The 22975-nt window shown below is 47.4% G+C and overlaps 8 protein-coding genes across 8 annotated transcripts; 6 read left to right on the top strand and 2 right to left on the bottom strand.

Moving 5' to 3' along the window:
• Positions 1 to 8: 8 nt before the first annotated feature.
• F5147DRAFT_725061 (uncharacterized protein) lies at positions 9 to 2241 on the bottom strand. Its single transcript, XM_041439098.1, has 4 exons — positions 1924 to 2241; positions 1484 to 1866; positions 1374 to 1424; positions 9 to 1324 (listed from the first exon to the last, which is right to left on the bottom strand). The coding sequence occupies exons 2-4, from the start codon at positions 1783 to 1785 to the stop codon at positions 487 to 489; spliced, it is 1191 nt and encodes a 396-aa protein (XP_041286101.1). The 5' UTR covers positions 1786 to 1866; positions 1924 to 2241; the 3' UTR covers positions 9 to 486.
• A 219-nt stretch (positions 2242 to 2460) lies between these two features.
• On the top strand, positions 2461 to 6072 carry F5147DRAFT_586861 (uncharacterized protein; the record flags this gene model as incomplete). Its single annotated transcript, XM_041431951.1, has 12 exons — positions 2461 to 2629; positions 2677 to 2766; positions 2816 to 3030; positions 3081 to 3265; positions 3316 to 3474; positions 3531 to 3654; positions 3705 to 3789; positions 3837 to 3916; positions 3965 to 5448; positions 5500 to 5672; positions 5727 to 5872; positions 5923 to 6072. The coding sequence occupies 12 exons, from the start codon at positions 2461 to 2463 to the stop codon at positions 6070 to 6072; spliced, it is 3060 nt and encodes a 1019-aa protein (XP_041286100.1).
• A 117-nt stretch (positions 6073 to 6189) lies between these two features.
• On the top strand, positions 6190 to 7855 carry F5147DRAFT_28987 (uncharacterized protein). The gene is made up of 8 exons (XM_041429057.1): positions 6190 to 6358; positions 6416 to 6929; positions 6999 to 7026; positions 7084 to 7092; positions 7158 to 7301; positions 7366 to 7493; positions 7544 to 7564; positions 7626 to 7855. Exons 1-8 carry the CDS (start codon positions 6306 to 6308, stop codon positions 7674 to 7676), a joined length of 948 nt encoding a protein of 315 aa, XP_041286099.1. The 5' UTR covers positions 6190 to 6305; the 3' UTR covers positions 7677 to 7855.
• Positions 7856 to 8318: 463 nt separating this feature from the next.
• F5147DRAFT_725050 (G-protein alpha subunit) lies at positions 8319 to 10416 on the top strand. The gene is made up of 9 exons (XM_041439097.1): positions 8319 to 8611; positions 8674 to 8709; positions 8764 to 8845; positions 8901 to 9391; positions 9446 to 9511; positions 9563 to 9637; positions 9688 to 9971; positions 10026 to 10079; positions 10136 to 10416. Exons 1-9 carry the CDS (start codon positions 8362 to 8364, stop codon positions 10217 to 10219), a joined length of 1422 nt encoding a protein of 473 aa, XP_041286098.1. The 5' UTR covers positions 8319 to 8361; the 3' UTR covers positions 10220 to 10416.
• A 1509-nt stretch (positions 10417 to 11925) lies between these two features.
• On the top strand, positions 11926 to 13066 carry F5147DRAFT_725043 (uncharacterized protein). The gene is made up of 5 exons (XM_041439096.1): positions 11926 to 12115; positions 12182 to 12509; positions 12578 to 12661; positions 12719 to 12758; positions 12813 to 13066. Exons 1-3 carry the CDS (start codon positions 12104 to 12106, stop codon positions 12580 to 12582), a joined length of 345 nt encoding a protein of 114 aa, XP_041286097.1. The 5' UTR covers positions 11926 to 12103; the 3' UTR covers positions 12583 to 12661; positions 12719 to 12758; positions 12813 to 13066.
• A 2606-nt stretch (positions 13067 to 15672) lies between these two features.
• F5147DRAFT_28839 (uncharacterized protein) lies at positions 15673 to 16244 on the top strand. Its single transcript, XM_041429048.1, has 3 exons — positions 15673 to 15883; positions 15943 to 16103; positions 16160 to 16244. Exons 1-2 carry the CDS (start codon positions 15769 to 15771, stop codon positions 16101 to 16103), a joined length of 276 nt encoding a protein of 91 aa, XP_041286096.1. The 5' UTR covers positions 15673 to 15768; the 3' UTR covers positions 16160 to 16244.
• Positions 16245 to 17259: 1015 nt separating this feature from the next.
• F5147DRAFT_780406 (uncharacterized protein) lies at positions 17260 to 19479 on the bottom strand (the record flags this gene model as incomplete). Its single annotated transcript, XM_041442448.1, has 12 exons — positions 17260 to 17344; positions 17398 to 17567; positions 17620 to 17814; positions 17866 to 18015; positions 18062 to 18487; positions 18549 to 18722; positions 18779 to 18924; positions 18978 to 19052; positions 19103 to 19165; positions 19223 to 19321; positions 19375 to 19413; positions 19461 to 19479. The coding sequence occupies 12 exons, from the start codon at positions 19477 to 19479 to the stop codon at positions 17260 to 17262; spliced, it is 1641 nt and encodes a 546-aa protein (XP_041286095.1).
• A 984-nt stretch (positions 19480 to 20463) lies between these two features.
• Positions 20464 to 22221, top strand: F5147DRAFT_780405 (uncharacterized protein; the record flags this gene model as incomplete). Its single annotated transcript, XM_041442447.1, has 3 exons — positions 20464 to 21189; positions 21244 to 21531; positions 21595 to 22221. The coding sequence occupies 3 exons, from the start codon at positions 20464 to 20466 to the stop codon at positions 22219 to 22221; spliced, it is 1641 nt and encodes a 546-aa protein (XP_041286094.1).
• Between the last annotated feature and the right edge of the window lie 754 nt (positions 22222 to 22975).

The raw sequence follows: 22975 nt of genomic DNA, 5'->3' as shown, positions 1-22975 counted from the left end.
TGGTGTAACTACTAGTCTGGTGCGATAACGTACCCGCGTCATTGTCCCACGCAGAGGGCAAGATACACTTATCGGTCTCACTGCCACATCGAACGTGAAAAGGCCTTCAGAACGATTTTCGAGACAAAGTTTTGACATAAGCAAAGTGCTCCGGATCCTACATAAATTCGAAAACATATTAACGCGCTCTCCGTGATCCAGGTACTAATCTAGCTAAACGTCCGTCGTCAACGACCGATTTTGCAGCTATCTAAGCTACCTCAGCTACAGCCTACAGGGTAGAATACCATATCGTACATATCAGTTAACTTCAAACATATGGACGTATAGATAGCAATATGGAAGAACGAAGTTTTGGACAAGGAAGCGTTTTAAACTTAAAGGATGACGTATAGAACTAATAAAATGCAGATGACTTGTGCGGTACTTAGTACATCGGACACAAATCCGGGTTCCGTTGCAGTCTAGGTACTTATGCTGGTCCATTTAGAAGGCGGTAGATGGCACGGGCTGAAAAAGCAATGGCAATGGTGTTACCCAGGGCTCCGGCATACGAAGAGAGCTTTGCGAGTGCGAGGGCGGGTGAGAATGTGAGGTTGAATGAGAATGCGAGAGGGGGTGAAGATGCGAGGTTGGGTGAAGATGCGAGGGCGGGTGAGAGATAGTATGCGATGATTGTGACGAGGAAAATGTCAATGGCATGGGCGGTGAAAAGGTCTGATGTCGTGCGGAGTGCGTCGATGACCGGCGCGTACGCTCCCCCATAAATGCGGGAGGCGAAACGCTGTGAGACGACATGAAAAGAGAATGCAACGAGGACGCCGACGCCGGCTGTGAGAACGAGTGTGGAGCTAAGCTGCTTGACATCGTATGCAACGAGGAGAGCACAGCAGGAGAGCGTGTGGTTGATGACACAGGAGGCGACTGCGCGGCTGATTGGGTCAGCGCCATGTGGGATGACTCCTCTGGCAAAGTGTCAGATAACTTTTGCAGATGGTGCACTGCATCGTGGATACGGTTTCGTAGTTCCTGCGCTTGCTGGGGTTTGTAGGTGTTGTAGCCCATGGGCCAGCATAGGGTCTTAATCCATGTCTCCATGATGTGGGGCGTCCACTGGACACCATTGAGTTTCGTGCCGTGGCGTAACATGGCTACAATGTCAGTAGGATCTTCTTTCTTGTAGCGTACGAGCTTGAGAGCAACACCCCAAAACATGGTAACGCTAATGACAACGAGACCTGGCGAGTTGTAGACGGTGTTCATATCAACGTTGTTCGCCTGCTTGGAGTCGTGGTAGATGGGGTCATATAACTGCCCTTGTGTGCTGAAGGAAGAGCGTGAGATGTGTGGAGGGGAGCTGCGGAGCGACTCACTTGTGGGCGAATGGGAGGGCAACGTCAGGGTCTGCATTCATCCAGTCGGTGCTATGAGGTGTATGCATCGATAAATGCCTTGTGTGAGATACGGAGAAGGATTCACATACCCAATGCGAAACTTGATGGCAACAGCGTTAATGCAACGCTGTAAGCGCTCTTCAGCGTCATAGACTCCTCGCTTCCGCCACTCATGCCCGAATGCCCGGCGTATATAGTCAATATCTCTCGTAGTTCGTCGACAACTGGATGTGGAGAGGTTTGGGTGTAGAATCATCACTGCGCCACCATGAATGAATAGGCGGATTTGGCAACCGAACTCTTGCAAGACGAGTAAGGAGAGTTCACCGAGAAGGGTGAGGAGGAACTCTCTTGAGAGCTGAACCTCATTGTGTGACGACGAGGATGTCATGAGTGTATGCTCTACGGAGTGAACGGAGCCTCGTGTGTCACCAAAAACTTGAAAAGGGATGGATGAATCCCGCTTTGAACACTAAGCAATCCTTTTGTTAACGCATCGGTCATAGTCCGCTTTGGAACGAACGCTTACCTTCGCAACTCTGTGTGGCCTACACTGCCAAAAATTCGGTTTCGGTTGAGTTCGGCAGCTGTGCGAAGGTGTCGAAATTACTTGCCTACACGCCTTTGCCTCGTGTGAGTCCCACACGATATCGCCGAAAGTCAATGCCAGGGACTAAGGGGTGCCTCGGGGGCAGTGCTAGTAAGCTGGCTGTCGGAGTTGAGCTGGGCTAAATTCAACGAGGTTGTCCACGCTAATTCAGTAGCACGAATCGATGAACGTTGTTGGAACCAGACTGGTTAACGTTGCCCTCAAATCGCTCGAGTAGCTCTTTAGGAAGAGACAAAGGGACAGATCATCCGAGGACCGAGTCTAATATATACGCCCATTTCATAATGAGGACCAAATCGGGTAACACAATGGGGTACTGTACTTCAAGCTTCAACTTCCATCAATAGTGAGTTGGCAGTGGATAGCATCGTCATTTTTAACTTGTTTCATCAAGTTCCCGGCATTCCGCGTTGTCACAGTTAAGCTCTATGCCAACCAGCATACTGCTGTAGTAGCATGGCAGGTATTAGTTTCCTTGATTCCACAGCATCAAGTCCAGGTTCCATCAGAGCAATCGACAGTCACTCTGTGCATAGGATCACCTCTGGTCAGGTAGTCATCGACCTTCAGACAGCAGTAAAAGAACTTGTCGAAAACAGTCTTGATGCCCGTGCTACGAATATAGGTACGTCACATCCTCAATTGACGCCTGTGTACGCAATTGACGCCTAGAAGAGGTCCGGTTTCTTAACTATGGGCTCAAGTCTATCGAAGTTATCGACAATGGATGCGGTATAGCCCCAAAAGATTATGAAAGTGTCGGTAAGCCTGATCCTTTTGGTATCTATGTTGTCACTTCATTGCCGCTCAGCCTTGAAACACCACACATCCAAACTTGCTGCCTTTGAGGACCTCTCAACTGTCTTGACCTTTGGTTTTCGCGGAGAAGCCTTGTCCTCACTGTGCGCTTTGAGTGATAGTGTCACCCTCACGACTGCCACCGCTAATGAGGCTCCGATGGGTACCATACTTGAAATGGATCGGAACGGTAGACTTAGGAATTCCAATTCCAAGGTCGCAAGACAGGTATGTAGGACTTTCCTACATCTTTCCTAGCATAATGGTGCCATGTGCAGCGAGGAACTACAGTTGTTGTATCCTCTCTTTTCAAGCCCTTGCCAGTGCGACGTAAGGAGCTTGAAAGAAACGCAAAGAGGGAGTTTGGTAAGGCGTTAAACTTGCTGTATGGATACGCGCTGGTTCCGTGCGCAAGCGAGAATAGAGGTGTGCGGCTGGCTGTGAGTAATCAGCTTGAGGGAGGGTACGTCATCTGCTTCCTTGTGCCCGTAGAGACGCTCAACGCTCTACCAGCCGCAAAACTGTACAGCTCAAAACTGATGGGTCACCCTCCATCAAAGCGTCGGTTACAGCATTGTGGGGGTCAAAGGGGCTTGAGAACATTGTTGACCTTGATCTCTCGTTTGATGTCCTAACGGAGAAAACTGTCCTACGGCGTCTTGACCAGGAGAGGTGGTTCCTTTTATCTCTTTTCAGAAACCAGTGGTGCTGAATACAGCCTATTTCAGTGCCAGCGTTACCACAGTGAAAGTCCGTGGACTTATCTCCAAGTTTGCTGTAGGCGTAGGCCGCACAGGAAGTGACCGGCAATTTTTTTTCGTTAATGGGCGCCCCTATAACCCTGGAAAGGTAGTGAAACTGTTGCCACTGATATATCTACATCTGATTGAGAACATTCCCAGATCCAGAAGGCATTCAATGAGGTATACAGGTCATTTAACGTCGGCCAGTCTCCCTTTATCATAGCAGACTTCATTTTACCCACTCGTGAGTCCTTCAGTCCGGCGGTACAGCTCATCTTCACTCGAAGACAGATGCCTGCGACGTCAACGTTAGTCCCGATAAACGAACAATCTTTCTCCACAGCGAGCAGAATCTAATTCAAGCTTTGAAGGTACACGGGAGGTTCATCTCTACATTTGTTTTCTCATTATTGTCAAAGGCAGCTTTGGAAGAGGCTTTTGCTTCGTCTCGCTCGACGTTTGATGTCGGTGCTCAATCGTTACAGCAGCCGACACTGCACCCATCATTTACGCCAAAAGCTTCGCTCACTCAAACAAAACACACGAGGGCCACTAGTCATTCTGCCGTTATGGCCGACATCAACCCACCATCAGAAAAAGACCAACCAGCTGAAAGGGGCCGTGAAGATGAGTCCATCACGATCGGCGCCCCCCACCTACTTTTTGAACCCGAGCCGGAGCGGCCACCACAAAGCGAAACAGACCGGACAGCAACGGTATCACCCTCTGCACAGTCCGACAAGATCCGACCGGCACAGCCATTGTTTTTTCCTGATCCCGATGTGCAGGTGGGCGGAGACAACGGACAGGCCACTCGTTTGGCCGATCATCACGGATCCGATCAAGAAGACGAGACTGCCGGCCAGCAAGTCGTTAGCGCCATTGATCGTATACGTGCGTCACGGGAGCTCGACGAAACGAGAAAACGGTCCACGAGCCAAGCACCATCGGCACAGACGGTTTTAAGCACCAAGGGCGCTTCGTGGAACCGTGGACGGTCTGGGGGTGATGATATCCAAGACGATGGTCCCAGAAAGAGACTGCGTTTGGCCGAACGGGATGGGAGGGCGAGTTTTAGGTTTACATTGAGTCAGTATGCGAGGGCTGGAAGCAAGGTAGCCGAGACTTCTGGAGATCGGACTGAAGACCGTCTTCACACAGTAGGCATGAATGCTCGACGGAGTATATCCGAGGAGACTGATGGTGCTGAAGAGCAAGACCAGTTGATGGAAGACGAAGAAGTGGTGAGCATAACTTCGAAGGCTCGACCGAGACGGATCTCGGGCCGTACTGGCAGAGTGTCCGAGGAGACTACTGTTTTACCCGACGATGCCATGGTTGTTGAGGATTCGGGACCCGCCCGCCGCCTCCCTCCGGTACTTGAGGAACACCCAGCCCCGGAACCGGACTCTCATGTAACAGATCAAGATATTTCTGACATCATTGACCTCACAGAAGGTGACACCAGTATGACTCTAGTGGACACCGAGGTGAACGCACCAGCTACTCATTCTCCAAAGGATCATCTCCCGCCGGTAACCTTGCGCTGTGATCTCAATAAGATCCGCCATACATGGTTGCATCTTGAGCGGGCTAAACCCACTCCTTCGGGGCTCTCCAGTACAGCTTCCCGAATTCGCGATGCATTGGACACGGCTAACGTGGAAAACGTGGAGGATGACGCCAAGGCTTCTGCTGCTCTTTCCCGGATCATATCAAAGACTGACTTCAACAAGATGCAGGTGATCGGTCAGTTCAACTTGGGCTTCATTGTCATTCGGTGGCAGAAATATGAGGAAGGTCTAGATGACTTGTTTGTGATTGATCAACATGCAGCGGATGAGAAGTACAACTTCGAGACGCTCCAGCAGACAACTATCATTGAATCCCAGAGGCTATTTAGGTGGGTGTTGTGCACTGGCACAATGTAACAACTGACTGAGGCACGGTAAAGACCTGAGCCTCTGGAACTGACGGCTGCAGATGAAATTCTAGCAGTAGAAAACATCGATGTTCTGAAGCGGAATGGTTTTGAAGTTGTCCGCCAGGGCGGTCATGACGACGACGAGGGCAGGCTGCATCTTATAGCACAGCCAGTGAGCAAGGACACAGTTTTCGATACGAAAGGTATGACATGATTTCGTGAATCAGTAAGGGGTCTATACTAATGATCATGTGCAGATCTCGAGGAGCTTATCCATCTCATGCATGACCGTCCCGTAGGAACGATGGTAAGGTGTTCAAAGGCGCGAGCTATGTTTGCCATGCGGGCGTGTCGCAAAAGCGTCATGATAGGAAAAGCATTGAGTATGAACGGGATGACTTCGGTATGTCATGTAACACAATTCAAAAGAATTTAACCTGAACTATATCGCAGATCGTGCAGCACATGAGCACTATGGATCAACCGTGGAACTGTCCACATGGACGACCGACGATGCGTCATGTGTCAGATTTGACCTGCTTTGCAAGGTATCATCCATTCCCGCGCACAATCGATTGGACTACGTTCGGACCTGGCCCATAGTTTGCCCCCTTCAATGTTCCTGGTTTGGAATCTCTCTCAAGCTCAACTTTGGATACCCCATCACCACCACTATCATGAATCTGACTGTTACATGCGGATCTACTTTGACGAAGGGTTGTATATATAGTGCGTGCGAAGATCGTATATAATAGTACGTGTGAATACTCGTGCTTTGATTGTATCGATGTTGCACTTGCAATTCTCAACATCTTATCTGCTGAACTGTGACCACCATGTCGATTCATTCCGTGAAACGTGAGTGTGCTAACCTCGCTTGGGACAATAGGTATTCAATGCTATCTCGACTTGTTGTTGCACAAACGCTGACCCACATCTCGCACAGCATCCCTCCTGCACTGCATGTTAAATCGGGCGACGAAATCACCTTTGATTGCGCTGACGCATCGAATGGGCAGCTGACTGCAGACTCAACAGTCGAAACTCTAGAAAAGTTAACAAGCTTGGCAGGGTTTAATCCAGTGAACGGTCCCGTATTTGTGGACGGTGCACAGCCTGGTGACACACTCCAAGTTGACGTTCTGCACATCGAGAATCCCGAATGGGGATGGACGGGGCTATTCCCGGGATTCGGACTTCTTGCGGACGAGTTCCCAGAACCGGCGCTCAAGATCTGGAAACTGGAGCAGGAGGGGTTTGCGTGGTTTGATGAGAAAAAGGGTATAAAGGTACCCCTGAGGCCGTTTGCCGGGGAGATGGGGGTCGCGCAGAAGAAGAAGGGTGCATTTTCCGTTGTTCCGCCATATCATACGGGAGGTAACATCGACACGAAGCATATTACGGTGGGTTCGACGCTGTTTCTTCCAGTTGAAGTGGAGGGAGCACTGTTTAGCATCGGGGTGAGAGTACTCCTTTGTAAATATTGACAAGATGATTTGCTTACAAAAATGTTATCATGTCATATTTAGGATGGTCATGCTGCACAGGGGGACGGAGGTGCGTGCCGAAGCCGGCGGCGGCCTGCACAAAACTGATCCGGGATTACGTCAACAGAAGTATGCGGTATGTCAGATCGGCCTTGAACATACACCCGATCAGAAATTTGACCTCGATCTGCATGGCGATAGGATCGGCAATTGAGACATCCATGAAAGTCACGGTGCGGCTCTCAGTAAGGAAAGACAAGCCGTACACCAAGACACCACATTTTAGCACGGCTACTGCTGATACCCCGTCCGGGGAATATTATTGCACCACCGGCATTGACTCGGGTATGAAAACATACTAAAATGAAATGATTTATACTAACGCGCGGCTTTATGTTTTTCCGGTCAGATGTTAGGGAGGCGATGAGATCGGCTGTGAGGAACATGATTGATTTTCTGGTTGCAGAATATGGGTTGGATAGGGTAGGAGCGTATATACTGTGTAGCGTCGCGGGAGATTTGAGGATGCATGAAGTGGTATGTGGGCGTGCTGGTCTTCGGGTTGAGATACTAACTACAATTGTCAGGTGGACATGCCAAACTATGTGGTATGTGATGTTATGTCAGCCTTGTGAACGCTGACTTGACTGGCCAATCGTTCTTCCGCAGATTGGGATGATGATACCTAAGTCTGTGCTCGGACCGTCAAATGAAGCGTGAAGAGCGCACGTTGTCATATAACGAGCTGCCAATTAATTCTTCCTTCGCCACATGTACGGAGTGATACTTGATATATGGAACGTGTCGAGGAAACCAATGCACTTTATCAATTTACCACGTAACAGATAATTTGAACCTGACAGCGTTAGTGCGGCTCAATGTAATAGGCTTGAATCAACACAGCACCGGTGCGACTCACCGGTAGAACAATAGCGCCAATATGTTCATTGTCGGGCAACGTTGTATCAAGGGCACCTTACAACAACACCAAGGTTTGTCACGTTCGGCAGCCGCAGAGTAAGAATGGTGTCTCAGAACATTGTATCCCTCTGACAGTACTTGATCGGTGTCGTAATAGTGTATGACCTTGGAGGAAGTGCTGAAGGCATGCACTGTGACGGTTAAAATTTTAGCATAGCCCGCATGATCAAGACTCGGAGTTGTACGAGTTTGCTGACCATGATGTAGTGTTGTGATTATTCATTGAGGTATAAATTAGGTAGTTGGCGTATTATTATTTCCCCATTTGGTGCAGGTCCGAGAAGATGTCGGACTCTCGAAAAGGAAAGATCTGGATTAGATCTTGGCAGGGCCCAAATTATCTTTGGATTTAATGGGCTAGCGCTTGCCAGCGCCCGGTACTACTCAACAGCACTGCTTCGCTCTTTCTTCATTCTCTTCTTCCATGGCTCAAACGAAATCGCATTCTCGGTCCTCTCTTGATATGTTCTCTCCAGTTAACCTGAAGCCTGTACAAGATGATGCCTGGTCAAACATATTCAAACCACCTCCCAACGAGTCCGTCGAGGAGAGACGAGACCGCATTGCCCGCCAGCAAGAGGCTCAGCGAGTTTCTCGGGAAATAGATGAAAGCATTCTGGAGTCCAAGAAGTTGTTCGACAAGAAGAAGAAGGCTATCAAGGTCCTACTATTAGGTATGCCTATCTCGATAGTTCTCTTCAGATAGCAGCGCTGACATCGACATCATTGTCATTAGGACAGGCCGAGTCCGGGAAATCAACAATGTTACGAAGTGAGTATAAATTTGTGTCTCAGTTGAGTGTTTGAATCTGACGTGTCACTACAGATTTCCAGCTCGCATTTTGTCCGACCTACTTCCATGGCGAAGCACTCATATGGAAGACCATCATACAACTTAATCTCATTGGGTACGTAGCCTCATTTCCTGAGCTACTTCTTGTATCTCATACTAGGAAACATTAGTTCTGTGAAAAAACTTCTCTCAATTGTCGAGGATGAGCTAGAAATGTCAGGCCCACGTTCTCGGTCCCCTACCGGATCTACATCATCATCACTTTCAGATCACCACCGACGTACACGAATGCGACTTCTTCCCCTGTTGTCGATGGAGACAAATCTCACGCGACAACTGCTCCCTGAACACTACGACCCCTCAAGAACGCCCGAGATCTGCGTGCGGGCTGGTAGCGGATGGAAGACCGTTTTGGAGAGAGTCACATTGGAACGACGGGTCCCTCCCACCGGTCAACGTCGACCAATGACGAATGATGGGCGAAGCAAGGATGATCCGACTTTGGTACTTGCTGCGTCCAAGAATGATATCATTTCATTGTGGGAGGACGAGAGCGTTCGGGAAGTACTCAAGCGACGTGGAGTTCGACTGGAAGACTCTCCTGGTTTTTTTCTGACTGACACGGCAAGAATTGCAACGGTGGACTATGAGCCCACGGAAGGTTTGTTACACCCCTGATAGTTTTCCTGTTCCTTGCCCTGATATGCTGTCACAGAGGATATCGTCCGTGCTAGATTACGAACATTTGGTGTAGAGGAACATCGCTTCCTCCAAGATAATGGTGTGTGACCCTACTCTTTCCTTTCTTAGTCCCCCTGACCCGTGTAAACAGGTTCAGAGTGGTACATTTACGATGTTGGTGGTAGTAGATGTATGCGACCCCAGTGGGTGCCCTACTTTGATGACGGTAAGCTTTGACGACATATCTGAATGCGTGGTTTTTAACATCGCTTGTAGTTCAAGCTATTATTTTCCTTGCACCCCTGTCATTCAACCAAGTTCTCGAAGAAGACCGACAGGTTAATCGACTTGAAGACTCAATATACCTCTGGAAAGAAGTTTGCTCGAATCCCCTCCTCGCGCGTGCAAACATCATCCTATTCCTCAACAAAATGGACATTCTACAAAAAACTCTCGCAGCGGGGATCAAAGTAGCAACATATGTGCCGAGCTATGGAAGCACGCCTAACGACGTGGAAAACGTGACGAAATACTTTAAGGAGAAGTTCCGAGCTTATCACGTAGGTCGCGTCTTAGGTTTTGATATGAAATAAACCCTGATTGGGACTTCATAGAAACGATTGTCCCCGAGACCTCGGACGTTCTTTTGTCATGAGACCTCTGCCATTGTGCGTTACCTTTTTGACAGTATTTCCTTGTCCCAGGCTCACACCGGTTTACACAGGATACGAAAGCAACGCAGGCCGTATTGGCCGGAGTCCGTGATGGCATTTTGCGCCATCATCTTGAGGAACTCAATGTCATCTAATTTTTATTTGTACCCGCGCCCCCTTATACACGCATTATTCCTTATCGTCCGTGTTGTGATTGTGCTGTGTTGTCATCTGGTCAGATTATATTATTATTTATATCTACCACTCTATCTTGTTTCCCGTCTTTTCTAACTTAATCTCTGCTGTTACTACTGGGTAATTATAATATCACGACATACATAAATCCTTGTGGTGGAAAGGACTGGAGATTCGCACAAATTTACTTTATGGGAGTTCCGACTTCCGTCTGCCTGGCGGAAAAGAGGGGAGTGGGCGGTCAGCCAGCGTGCCCACGCACGTTCGCTTGCATAACAGCGATGGTAAGTGATGCGAGGCACGGAAAAAGATTAGACTCATTGGAGTAATATATTCGGGTGAGTGGACAAGTTGATAACGGCGTCAGCACTCCTTGCTCTCCCCCGCCGACAACAACTGTTCGATGCGACTACTGCTTTGTCAAGTTCCTTCTTTTCTGCGACCGCTGTTGCAGCGCTATCGCCAGTACTAGTGTCAATCGCAGGGATCCTTTTCAGAGCAACAAGCTGAAGCGCATTGTCATAGCGCTCTGCATAGTAGGGACAGGTTGATGAACAGGACGTAGAGTCTCTTCCATGCTCTGCAGAATACTAGATTCGTCTCGAATAGCATGCTTGGATTTCCACTCTTTCTTGAGGCATGTGGCTTTTGAGTGTGGGTATATCAGTTTGATTAATTATGAGTTCGCTGATAGCAGAGAATGGGAACTCACCATGTTCCGCTAGACACATTCCGCCATGTTGACATGATGGAGAAGTTGCCAATGCGTGAGTGATTACGCCCTGCCATGTTGACATGATGGAGAAGTTGCCAATGCGTGAGTGACTACGCCCTGCCATATTGACATGATGGAGAAGTCGCCAATGAGTGAGTGACTACGCCCTTCCAATGCCGACAAGTGAGAAACCTTAATTTCGCCGAAACCACGATGCGCAGTGCGCGCTGAAAACTGACTAAAGTACCTGAAAACTGATCTGGGACGCCACAGGTACATAGCTTTTGATTGTAGGTAGCCATGGTGTGATGCTCAACAGCTTGAACGTTTTGCCAGTAGGTCCAGGGACAGTGAATGTGAATGTGTTGACGTTGATACCACCGCCAATCTCATCCAGTGACGGGATTGTGCTGTGAGCGCAGGACAATATTGTGGCGACCGCGAGAGAAAAGAGAGCGAAAAAGGCAAGAATTGTGATGTATAAGAGTCACATCTTAAATCTGCGGAGAAACACAGGAAAAGATGTCATCTTCACTACTGGTATGGCATAGTATGGCATTGGCAGGTGCTTCGCAGATGGCCGGTCGTACGACTCGAACTCACAATGCTGTAAGGCAAGTTATTTCGCTTAACAACTTTCAAGAGGTACCAATACGTACACGAATTGACGTCCAAGGAGGTTATAGCGGTATTTCTGTGGGCTTAAGGGCAGGATTATTATATCTTGAAAGTCACAAGGGCTGTATACTGACGATGGGGTTGATAAGTTCAAATCTGCGTGCAACGAGTGTTGCTTAACTCCGGCTGAGTGCGCCTGTCCTTCTTCGTTGCCTTTCGGGTCCGCGGGAGGTAGCGTAGTGTCCAAGATCCCAAGGCTGTTTTGCTGTCCAAGGATGCCAAAACGAGTGTGGTATAGTCTTGCTCCAAGTACTACTACTACTAGTAAGCTGTAAGAGGGTTCCCACGCACCAAGGACTCCCAATTGCAAGTTGCTGAAGGTAAAAATATGACTCAGCGCCACCCATCGACCCGGCACCACAACATGTACAACAAATTCTATATCACGCTCGAAACATTAGAATCTTGTCCTCAGCGAGGTGCTTGTCGTACGTAGACTCATACAACGAGGATGAACCATGTAGTAAGTACGTCGCAAACTTTTGTGGAGTCTCCATTGACTCTAATGGTGGTCCGACTCCACTTTGAGTCCAGTAGACATCAATTCTCTGGATATGTTAGTTGTTTGTGCATCAAGCCTCGTCCGTGCTTGTGTCCGCCCCATGTCAAATCCCATCCATGCTTTGTTAGTGCCGTGTCAAGCCTCACCCATGCCGCGTCACGACCGCGTCGACGATTCCAGTATCCTAATCATATCGCATGGCTCTGCGCTTGGTTAAATAGCTATTCTGATGCATATATTGTATCAGAAAACCTATTACATCTTTTCGCCATGCAATCCGAGTCTGTTCTAACTTTTGGCTCAGTATGTCTGTCCATTTGTTCAACCTGTTTTGTTGTGCACCACCTAACTTATAGTTAGTAAGTCGTAAGTCCAAATAATTCCTATCGCTCAGGATTGTCTGTCTCAATCGATTTCTAACAGGCTAAAAAAAGAGGGTGATTTAAACGATGCATAAGTGCTTGGGTCCGGTTGTTGTCATTGCGTTGTATTGCACAGTCGAATTAGGTGAGAGAGTCCAGACATCCATGGATCGACATAGAACCTGAGTTCACATATCTGAAGTGTTCGAAACATGGTGGTAAATTAATGAAGGAGTAATATGGTAAGATACTTGTGCCGCGTCAATATGTCAATCTTCATAGTGATTGAATCCCAGGGAAGCCCCTCATAAGTAATTCACGTCAAGCCACACGACGACAGGAAGAATAGGGAACGCACGGTAGTCGTGATTGATGTAAGCCAGCTGGAGCTGTGGTGCTTTTTAATACCAAAGACTAAAGCTGCGAACAAGCTTGACGAAGTTTGACGCGTGACACCGCGTCAATGTGCGTCACGACCGCGGCAGTAGCGCGTCAAAATAGCTACGCCCCTCCAAGTCGTACTAGTACTGGCAATGATCCATGGTCCTAGGTTGGTTACAATTGAACTGGGGTCCTTACCAGTGTTAAAATCATTCGTCTCCTTCAACTAACCCATTGATTACAAGCCAGTTTAGTAGGGATGTCAAGCACAATTTGGAATAGCCTGAGTATGTCCACTTTCTTCAGGCTTCCTCACTTACCCAACAGCTGTCGTATCGATGAAGTAAGAGGATTGTGTATCGACCACTCAGTTGGTCACAACTTCTACCAAAATGCGTGGAGCCTCTACTTTGTAACACTAGAGAAAGTACAGAAATTTGCAGCAGATTCCGACCGAGTTTCCACCTGAAGGTATGCATATTTCCACAGATAAATTTTGTTCCACCTAAATCAACCGTCAATTGTAGCGTGATGATATCATTTTCTTATACCGGTACGATCTGTATACTTTGTTCACTTTGTTGCCATCACAGACGTGCACCTAGCTCTTGCGTCGCTAAAACACATGATGATTAATCTATGAATCTCTGGTGGTAATGACAACAGGATGTACGTGACACATCCATCTTGCATAGTATACATTCATTCATCTCAACATTGCACAATTTGCATCGCTTACTGCCATATGAATTGCAAGTCTTGTACGTAGGCAGGCACAGTTCATCGATGCACATCTGCTTAGTGTCTCATCACAGCTCATTGAGACTGATATTCTGTCTCTGTCGCGGTCGCTTTACGACCGCAGTCTTATCGCATCGCCCAAAAGTCTGTTTTGAGTCATGATTACACGGGGGCTCTTTGCTCAGATTTTTCCACGCATTACAGGTATCAGAATACTGGCTTGTGGGGTTTTTCTATCCTGTGCGTGTGCTAAATGATGTACTTGACCCGTGTTTCCCACTTTCATTGTGTGTTGGTATGCTCCGATGACTAGTTCTTGGACTCAAGGCAAGGCTTTGTATCTCCATTGGTATCTTCATCAACACCCATTGCTTCCAGATAATTGTGGCATAGCGCTTCATAACGCCACAGGCGATACATTGCTCATATTCAGGGACCAGGATTGCAAAAGAACGTGCCCAGGAATGCCATTTCCTCTATATGCAACGAGTTTGTCAATATCGCTGACATACGGGCGCTTCGGAACATAACCAAGAAACGAGACATCCCAAAATGCACGCATGAAAATCATTCATACTAACCATGCATTGTGTAAGAGCATCAAGATGAGTCTACCGCAGTACTAATTGAATTCTGCACTGTGAACCCATTCAACCTAGCTGCAACAGCAATTCAAATTTGATCTTCAAAAGCCTCCCGACCGCTTGGCACGTCCCATCAACCCCATCAACTCCCATCAATATGATGCCCGCTTACACGTGTCTATCCAGTGTACGTCACGATTTCCTGATTAGTCGAACCCGCGCAACGCCGTGGTTCATTTGGTCAAGATAACACTCAAAGTCCAAATGCTAACTAGACTGGTACCAGTTGGTACGTTATATGTCTATCAACGCCACTCGCATACTCATTCATTTGCAAGGCTGCGATTGGATCAAGTTACTGCACTGCCCGGCCAACCCACGCATCAGCAATGACGGTACTGTGATTGGCGGTAGTATTAAGCCATGATACTGGGGTCTGGGGATCTTTGAATTAGCCTCGAAAATTTGAATATGCCCCGCCTTCTAATTTGATTTCATATTCCTCATTACTCACAACTTGTCCGCTACAGGCAAAGCTCATCTGTGACAGAACCCACACAATATTTACACGATGAGCCTATTATTTTCCGCTTTATCCAAGTTGCTACAACTCAGCCCTACATATCAGCAATATAGAGATATACCACCGCAACCACCAGCCAGCCTACTCTAGCCCCACACAATTCCATTGTATTTTGCTCATTTCACTTTTTCGTGAACGAGTGTATATTGCCGTGGGGAACGAGCGAATCAGAAAAAATAAAATGATATATTGGACTGCTGGGTATGTAACAATGTTGTTCAACGTTCGTCATCGCGTAGTTTCCACAATGCGAGCCTGAGCGTGCGATGCTACTTGTCTCCAGTATAATCATGATCATGCGTCACGACGCATTTACGACAACATCTCCATCGGCCACTGAAGCATCATCGATCTGCAGCTAACAGCTTGCCGTCCTTGCCATTGCACAACTAACTGCAGCAGAAGAATACTCCCAGGTATGTTTCCGGTGTGGAATATCCACTGTAACACATCATCCATGACTGTAACCCCCACTCGTTTGCAGTCGATTCCGTCCAGTTATTTCTCGACGAGCAGTATACTAAGTAGTTGGCGCTCAAGCCTTGTCACAAGCATATCCTACCAAGTCCTACTCGTAGCAACGTTTGACGACGATCTCACAATTCGCTTGATCATAGGGTGTCAGATGGATATGGTCCGTGGATGCGTCTGCCACATCACTGCAAATGTGAAAATTGTGAAAAGTCAACCTCATTTACTGAAATTCACCGAGCCGTACCACATACCCGTACCAAAAGGACTCGCGGAGTGCGTCTGTGAATGCGATCGGGTGCTAGTGGTCGTCATCAATTTGCATATCACTGCACTTTAAAGCTAGAAAAAAATTATGCCACGGAGCATGAGCTGGCATCTGTTTTGTTCCTGAATGTACGGCGATGAAAGTGTTTGGCTGCACCACACACTAATTGTGTATAAAAGCCAATCTATTCGTCTCGGTTCAGAAAGCACCATCGATATTCCACCATGAAATTCACTTCACTCACTACTATTATCATTTCTGCCGCAGCGATGGCTGGCGTAGCTATTGCATCTGAAGACCTGGTGTTAACACCCAAGGGCTTGCCCTGCGGCTCCCCTGGTGAGCACTCTTGCGGCCTACGTGCAGACATTAGACCGCGTACTTACGGTTATCCACAGATACAGTAGGGTGCTCAACGGGCATCAAAGGTTGGAACAACGACGACGATTTTGGGTTTTTCTGCGGACCTAAAGGCACCATTATATCATACACAGCATGTTCATGCAAAAACTGCTGTATCTTGACTGCTGATGGGGATGACTTCCAGTGTGGTTCCTGAGTGAGTCTGTCTTCCCCTGCTGTCTTTCGGGTCCAAGTGTTAATGTGCTCGCTCAGCATGTTGTGCGCAAGAGGTTGTGAAGGAACGCTGTGACGTAGTATCAATTTTAATATGACATGCATTGAAGTTCTGGAGCCAATCGATTGTTATCATGATTCATGATGCATGATGATGATCACGAACTTTGTATTATGTAATGTCGAATAATCTTGGACAGCCTTTCCTCGCAGAGCTTGCATGAACTCATCCATCATCAGTAATAGAACACATACTCACGAGGCGTTCATGATTGATATCAAAATGGGATGGGAGGAAGAAGTAAGGATGACCAGCTTCAGGAATTTAAAGGTACCGTCCATCACCAAACACGGTTGGAACTCCAAGTCGCCTCCGTCGCGGTGTCCTCGTCTCCACCCCTAGTACGTCTTCCCGTGGCGCCGTTTCATTATCTTGCCTGTGGATGGCATTCAAAGAGGATCGCGTCGTCATGGTTCGATTTGGTCACGACCGAAATCATCTTGGAAGTGAAGAAGCTCCAACACTGCCAGGATCCACGGAGAAGATGAGTATCTTTTTTCCGGTCATACTCCTCAGTCTGGCTGTCCTTTGAAGGCAAGGCGTTGACATAGCTTGCTAGGTTCGAGACAAAGGGGTGCTTGATGATTTGCATGGTGGAAATCTCGGGTAGATCGAAGTGTGCCTCTCCCTCGCCATCAGGAAAACCCTCCCATGTAAACTTAGATAAAGCTGTTCGGATTAGATCTTTTTTCGTGCAACTAATACATATTAGACATATTAGATGGGCTAGACATCCTAGCCAGACTTTATTGCTGATTTTTTAGCCATACCTTGCTGCTATTTAGAACAATTAGCCATACCTTGCTGTCATTTAAAAACAATTTGACGTGTCCTAGTAGACACTTAGGAAAGCCTTTACGCGCCCTAGGAAACACTAATAGGAAGACTTTCACACTTCGAGTACATGAAAAAATTAATATCATTAAAATCGGGTATCAGGCTGATGCAGTAATGTACGACTCATATGAGCAAAACAAGCACGAGAAAACATAGCGAGTGGTGAGATATAGCGAGCAGTGGGGTATCGAAGATTAAATCCTATGTCCTGCAAAATATGGCACAGCGTCAGTGAGGTATTCTACTCGTCATCCATTCCCTCAAGGTCCAAGAATGCTAGATCGGTATCTTTGTCATAGACTCCAATTGTGTCACGACGTAAATGCCTGTAAGCAACAGTAAGTCAGCAACGTGTATACCAAATTGGATGTGGACTTACTGGACCTCCTCGTAAATATCGGCCATCATTTTGTGAAACTTGACAGGAGCCGTCCTTCGGATTCTCTCCAACAACGCCACGTGGTATGTATAGATATCACAGAATTGGTTACCAGTGAACTTGAAATCTTCACCTGCCTTGTTCTTCTTTGCAACGAGAACAGCATGGATCTAACAACAAAGAAGTGAGTCAATGAACAGATGAGTGCGAACACAAACTTACAGCTGTGCTGACCATGGCCAACATGGGGATAGGGATTTCTGGTCGACCAGTTTTGTTCTCCGCAATGTCAAGAAAGTGCTGAGCAAACTGCAAACCAACTGACTTCGTGTTTTTGAAGAATGTCTCGTATAGAGTGTCGACTATGGGCTGCCCTTGATATGGCTTCTGTCGTTTTGGAGAAGGAAGACCCTCAGCCTTGATGCGAGGTGTCAGTGGGATGTCAAATTCTTGTGCGAAAAAACTAACATCAAATGTCTGCGGAAAAATGTAGGAATGACCCGCAAGGAGACGGTCAACGATAGCATTGCAGTCACGGCCGAGTCGAAAGTAGCCTGGGGCATATTTATAGGCGACGTCCTTGATTTCAGTGCGGAAGAGGCTCGCACGAGCATCAATCTATAGCAGGTGTCAATATTAAATCAAAGTAAGACAGATTACTTACTAGATTGGCGAGTGCCGACAAATACTCATCATCAACATACATCCGTTTCTCAATTGGCGCTGTCTTGTGGTGCTTCGCAGCCTGAAGTAAGATTTCCCGCGCATATGAGTTCTTGGCCACAATTTCAGGGTACCCGTGCTTGAAGGCAATGTATGCCTTGACCTCGAGGATACCATGATGGATCACCTTGCGAAGCTCCGTGTTCTGGTCCGTAAGTCGCACTGACCCAGTCTTCGTGTAGACAAGATCAGCCATTGCGTCAGCATGTGGGGGCACATCGGGCTCAGGTTTGATTTCGAGGATGGAAAGGTCTTCCTCATCTTCCTTGACTTGTACTGCGGAGGAGGGCGTATTGCTCTTGCTACTGTGTTTGAGAGGCTGCGGTCCAAAGGATGACCTCGTCATTGGAGAGTCCCACATGGGGATCTATTGAGCGAATTTTGGTTTCAGTAGACTCAGAATACAAAGGAACAAAATATATTCTTACTTCGGCAGTATATTTCTTTTCTTTCGCACTCCAAGGCCTGTATTGTGAGCCCCATACAGGTGGTGGAGGTGTTGGTGACTGGGACAGAGTATATCTGGTCTTCCGAGGTCTGCCAGACTTACTCTTTGCAGGCTTTTTCTGGCGGTCTGCCTGCGTATTGACAATTGCAGGAACCTTGAAAGTTCATGCAGATTACTTAAGCTTATTGAATGCAGTGCGAAGTGACTCACCTCTTCAAACAGAGCTTTTGCGATGCTCTCGACTGGCTCTGATCCTGAGTCCGACATTTCAATTTCGGAGCTGGAAGCTCTATCAGAGACACTCTGCTTGCTAGCAGTGTCCGAATCAATATCTGACGGTTCAACACTGACACGAGCTATAACTTTCAACCATTAGTAAGAGTGTCACGTGGCAACACGCAATGCTGACCCCTCTTCTTTAACCGCTGAGGTTGGCTAACCTCCACGTTGTCCTCAGAGTCTGATGCGAGAGGTGGCGGCCGCTCTAATCTTTCTGTGAGCAAGTTTGGCTTTTGTGTGGGCACTGATACTTACTGCAGCTTTTGCTTTTTCCAGTTCTGAGGGGAGGTTCTGGCGCCCTTGCTTTCGTTCCACCACCTGCATCCATCATGGCAGGTCATCACTACAGGTGAGCTACTACTAATCGCGACTTACTTTTGACTGACTTGACCCGTTTTGGAATAGGTGCAATATCATCAGTGGGTGAGCGTTCGTGCTTGCGTGCCCGTTTGTTTTGGCGGAGTGGTCCCCAAACTGCCACAAAGTATCATTGTGAGTATGAATTTGTATGGTGACAATGTGCTTACCTGGATTGTCTAGAGCCTGATCTTTTGCCTTGCGTCGTACTTGAACCAAGTGAGTTTTAACTTTGTTGTCATGAAAAATTTCTTACACCGTGGATGCAAGTCCATTGAAGGGAAATTAAGGTCGGAAGGAGTAAAAAGTCTGAAAAACGAATGTGAGAATGCCTTTCTGCTGGAGAAAGACCGCTTCAAAAAGGTGAGTGAGTGTTTTTATTTAAGTTGGGGTCAGGCATTTAATTTGAAACAGTCCGCTTATTATACTGAGCGCTGAGCCAGGGTTGACCCTTTCCTTGTCTGGCTTAGTTTGCTATTTGGTGAGTTTATGTTCAGAAACTTAAAACACAGCTTTACAAAGTAGTCCTAGTGCGCACACCATTCTCTTCTTAGTAACGGTCCTGTCAATCGGGAACTTTCTTATTGGTGGCACGCTAATCGGATGCAAGTCGTTTCCTCCGTTTACGGACTATCAAGAAGCATTTCCTCTCCATTACCACCCTCTATGTTCCACTACGGCACTTGGCGAAAGCCATTTCCTTCGTTTACGGACTATCAAGAAGCATTTTCCTCTCCATTACCACCCTCTATGTTCCACTACGGCACTTGGCGAAAGCCATTTCCTCCGTTTACGGACTATCAAGAAGCATTTTCCTCTCCATTACCACCCTCTATGTTTAGCATCTTCAACTAGTGTTCTTCCCTAGTAACGGCCCCATCGGCTGGGAACTTTTGGCATTCCCCCGTTTATGAACTATCAAGAAGCATTCTCCTCTCCATTACTACCCTCTATGTTTGTCGTGTTCAGCTACTGTGCTTCGCAAAAGTCATTTATCTGATGTGCTTAACGAGTCTGATATCTGGTTCCGTCACTGCAAGACTTGAATTTACCAATCTCCGAGCATGCGGAATACCGTCATCACTTTACCCAATATTTCTTACTTCGGCAGAGCCTCACAGCCTCTTACATGCTGCTGACACCACTTTTTTGCTCTGACTGTCAGACTCGCACACTTTATTTGTCCTTACTGTTGACTGACAAGTTGTAAGTGATTTTCAGGCATTCAGTGTTCATTTTTTATTGAATCTACGCAGAACATGCCCGAAATAACATGTCCTTCCTGCGATAAAAAGCTTGCATCAATCACTGGTTATAGTCAGCATCTCGCAAAAACCACCAATCCTGCCTGTCGTACCCTCTACCTTTCCTCACGGCGATTCGCTCCAGACCCAGCAAATGATGTAGATATAGACGCACCTGATCCAAATCATCCGCTGCATTTTGAAGGTGATTTTTTTGGAACATACGCTGAGGATGAGTTTGCATGGCCAGGGTCAGATGACGAGGGGGATGTTGGTCAAGCACCTATGGATGAAGATGACTCAGATAATGACATCAACGATCACGACGAATGGGAGCCTCCTGCAGCACCAGCACCCTCAAGTCATTCTGCGGAGCATCATGACACTAACAATCATGACGAATGGGAACCTCCTGTAGTGCCAGCACCTGCGCACAATGATGCCTTACACCCACCTACCACAGATCAAGGCCAAGATGCTTTTCATATGGCGCAGCGGCGACTTCTTGAACACGAACAAGTACCTATAATTGTCCATTACCCTGATCAACGAGCTGGACAGCCCATCGACTCAGCCATCAAGCAGCCAAGCAATATAACCTACCATGCACAGCTTAATGGCTCGAGTGCAGATAATATTTATGCCCCATTCGCCTCGAAGCTTGATTGGGAGATGGCTCGATGGGCAAAATTACGAGGTTCAAGCTCAACTGCGTTCTCAGAACTTGTTTCTATTGAAGGTGTAAGTCCGTGCTTTACTCGAACACTAGGATCAATCTAATTGTAGCACTTCCAGCTTAGCGAAAAGATTGGTCTTTCCTTCAAGAATACACGGGAACTGAACAAGATCATCGACGATGAACTTCCAGGCCGTCCGAAATTCAAACGCGATCAGATTGTCGTTGCTAATGAAGCGTTTGATGTCTACTATCGCGATATCATTGAATGCATCAAGGCTCTTTTCAGTGATCCAAGTTTTGCTGACTTTCTGGTCTTTGCGCCTGAACGCCATTATGCCGACGAAGATGAGACGATTCGTTTATATCATGAGATGCATACTGGAAAATGGTGGTGGAATAGTCAGGTCGGTGGTTTTCTACCTTTTGTGAGCTTCAACGTACTAATATTAATATTGTATTCTTCCTAGAAACACTTAGATCACGAGCGCCCTGGTGCTACAATAATTCCCATCATCATTTCATCAGACAAGACTCAAGTTACGATGTTTCGCAACAAGACAGCATACCCCGTCTACATGACTATTGGAAACATCCCAAAGGATATTCGTCGGAAACCGTCACGCCAGGCACATGTCCTCCTCGCATACCTTCCAACTACTCGCCTTGAACACGTTACCAACAAAGCTGCTCGCCGACGGATGCTTGCCAATTTATATCATGCTTGTGTGGGACGTGTACTTGCACCACTCACAGCTGCCGGCATCAATGGCATTAATATGCGAAGTGGTGATGGAATAATGCGTCGAGGCCATCCTTTGTTTGCATGTTTTGCAGGAGACTACCCAGAGCAAGTTTTAGCTACCGGAGTCAAGACAACTCAATGTCCAAATTGCGATGTTCCCTCCGACGAGCTTGGTCTAGCAACTGGTGTCGCAAATTGGCAACCACGAGACCTTGGTGCAGTACTTGATGCCCTCTGCGCTCTTGACCAAGGTGGATTGGCCTTTGTGCGTGCATGCGCAGATGCTGGCATTAAGCCTATTGTCCACCCATTCTGGGAGGGACTACCCTTTGTCAATATATCGAATCCATAACTCCTGATATTCTGCATCAACTATACCAAGGGCTCGTCAAGCATCTCCTCGCTTGGCTTCTGATGCATGTGGCAGTACGGAGATTGATGCACGATGTCGACGCCTCCCCCCAAATCACCATATTCGACTATTTACGAAGGGCATCACAACTCTTTCACGTGTAGCGGTACAGAACATAATCAAATTGCCGTTTCTTGCTCGGCATCATCATCGACATCAGTCTACCTAATAATATGTCTTCCGCTCGACTCCTCCGTGCCGTTCGTGGTCTGCTAGACTTTTTATATTTTGCTCAGTACCCAGGTCACAGCTCTGAGACGCTGGTTTTACTTGACGAGGCACTTAACCTTTTCCACGACAACAAGGACATCTTTATTGACCTTGGCATTCGGAATTCCTTCAACTTGCCAAAACTCCACTTCACAGCTCACTACGCTCACATGATTCGAATGTATGGCACTACGGACAACTACAATACCGAATACACCCGAACGCCTTCACATCGACCTTGCGAAAGATGCTTATCGCTCTACGAACCACAAGAATGAGTTTGGTCAAATGACGACTTGGCTTGAACGGAGGGAGAAAATTTCACGTCACGAGAAATACATTCAGTGGAGACTCGTCGAAAACACCACACGTCGCATCATCAGCCCCGTCCCCCAGAAATGACATTTCGTCGTACTCAAACGATGACAAAGCATCCTACCATCAAGGCGGTCACATTGGACAAGGTCGCAAACGAATATGGTGC

Source organism: Suillus discolor (assembly GCF_016758755.1).
Source record: "Suillus discolor strain FC423 chromosome Unknown F5147scaffold_106, whole genome shotgun sequence".
In the NCBI taxonomy this organism is placed as follows: Eukaryota; Fungi; Basidiomycota; class Agaricomycetes; order Boletales; family Suillaceae; genus Suillus; species Suillus discolor.
The sequence above is the reverse complement of the archived record's forward strand: the minus strand, read 5'-3'. Positions and strand labels throughout refer to the sequence as shown.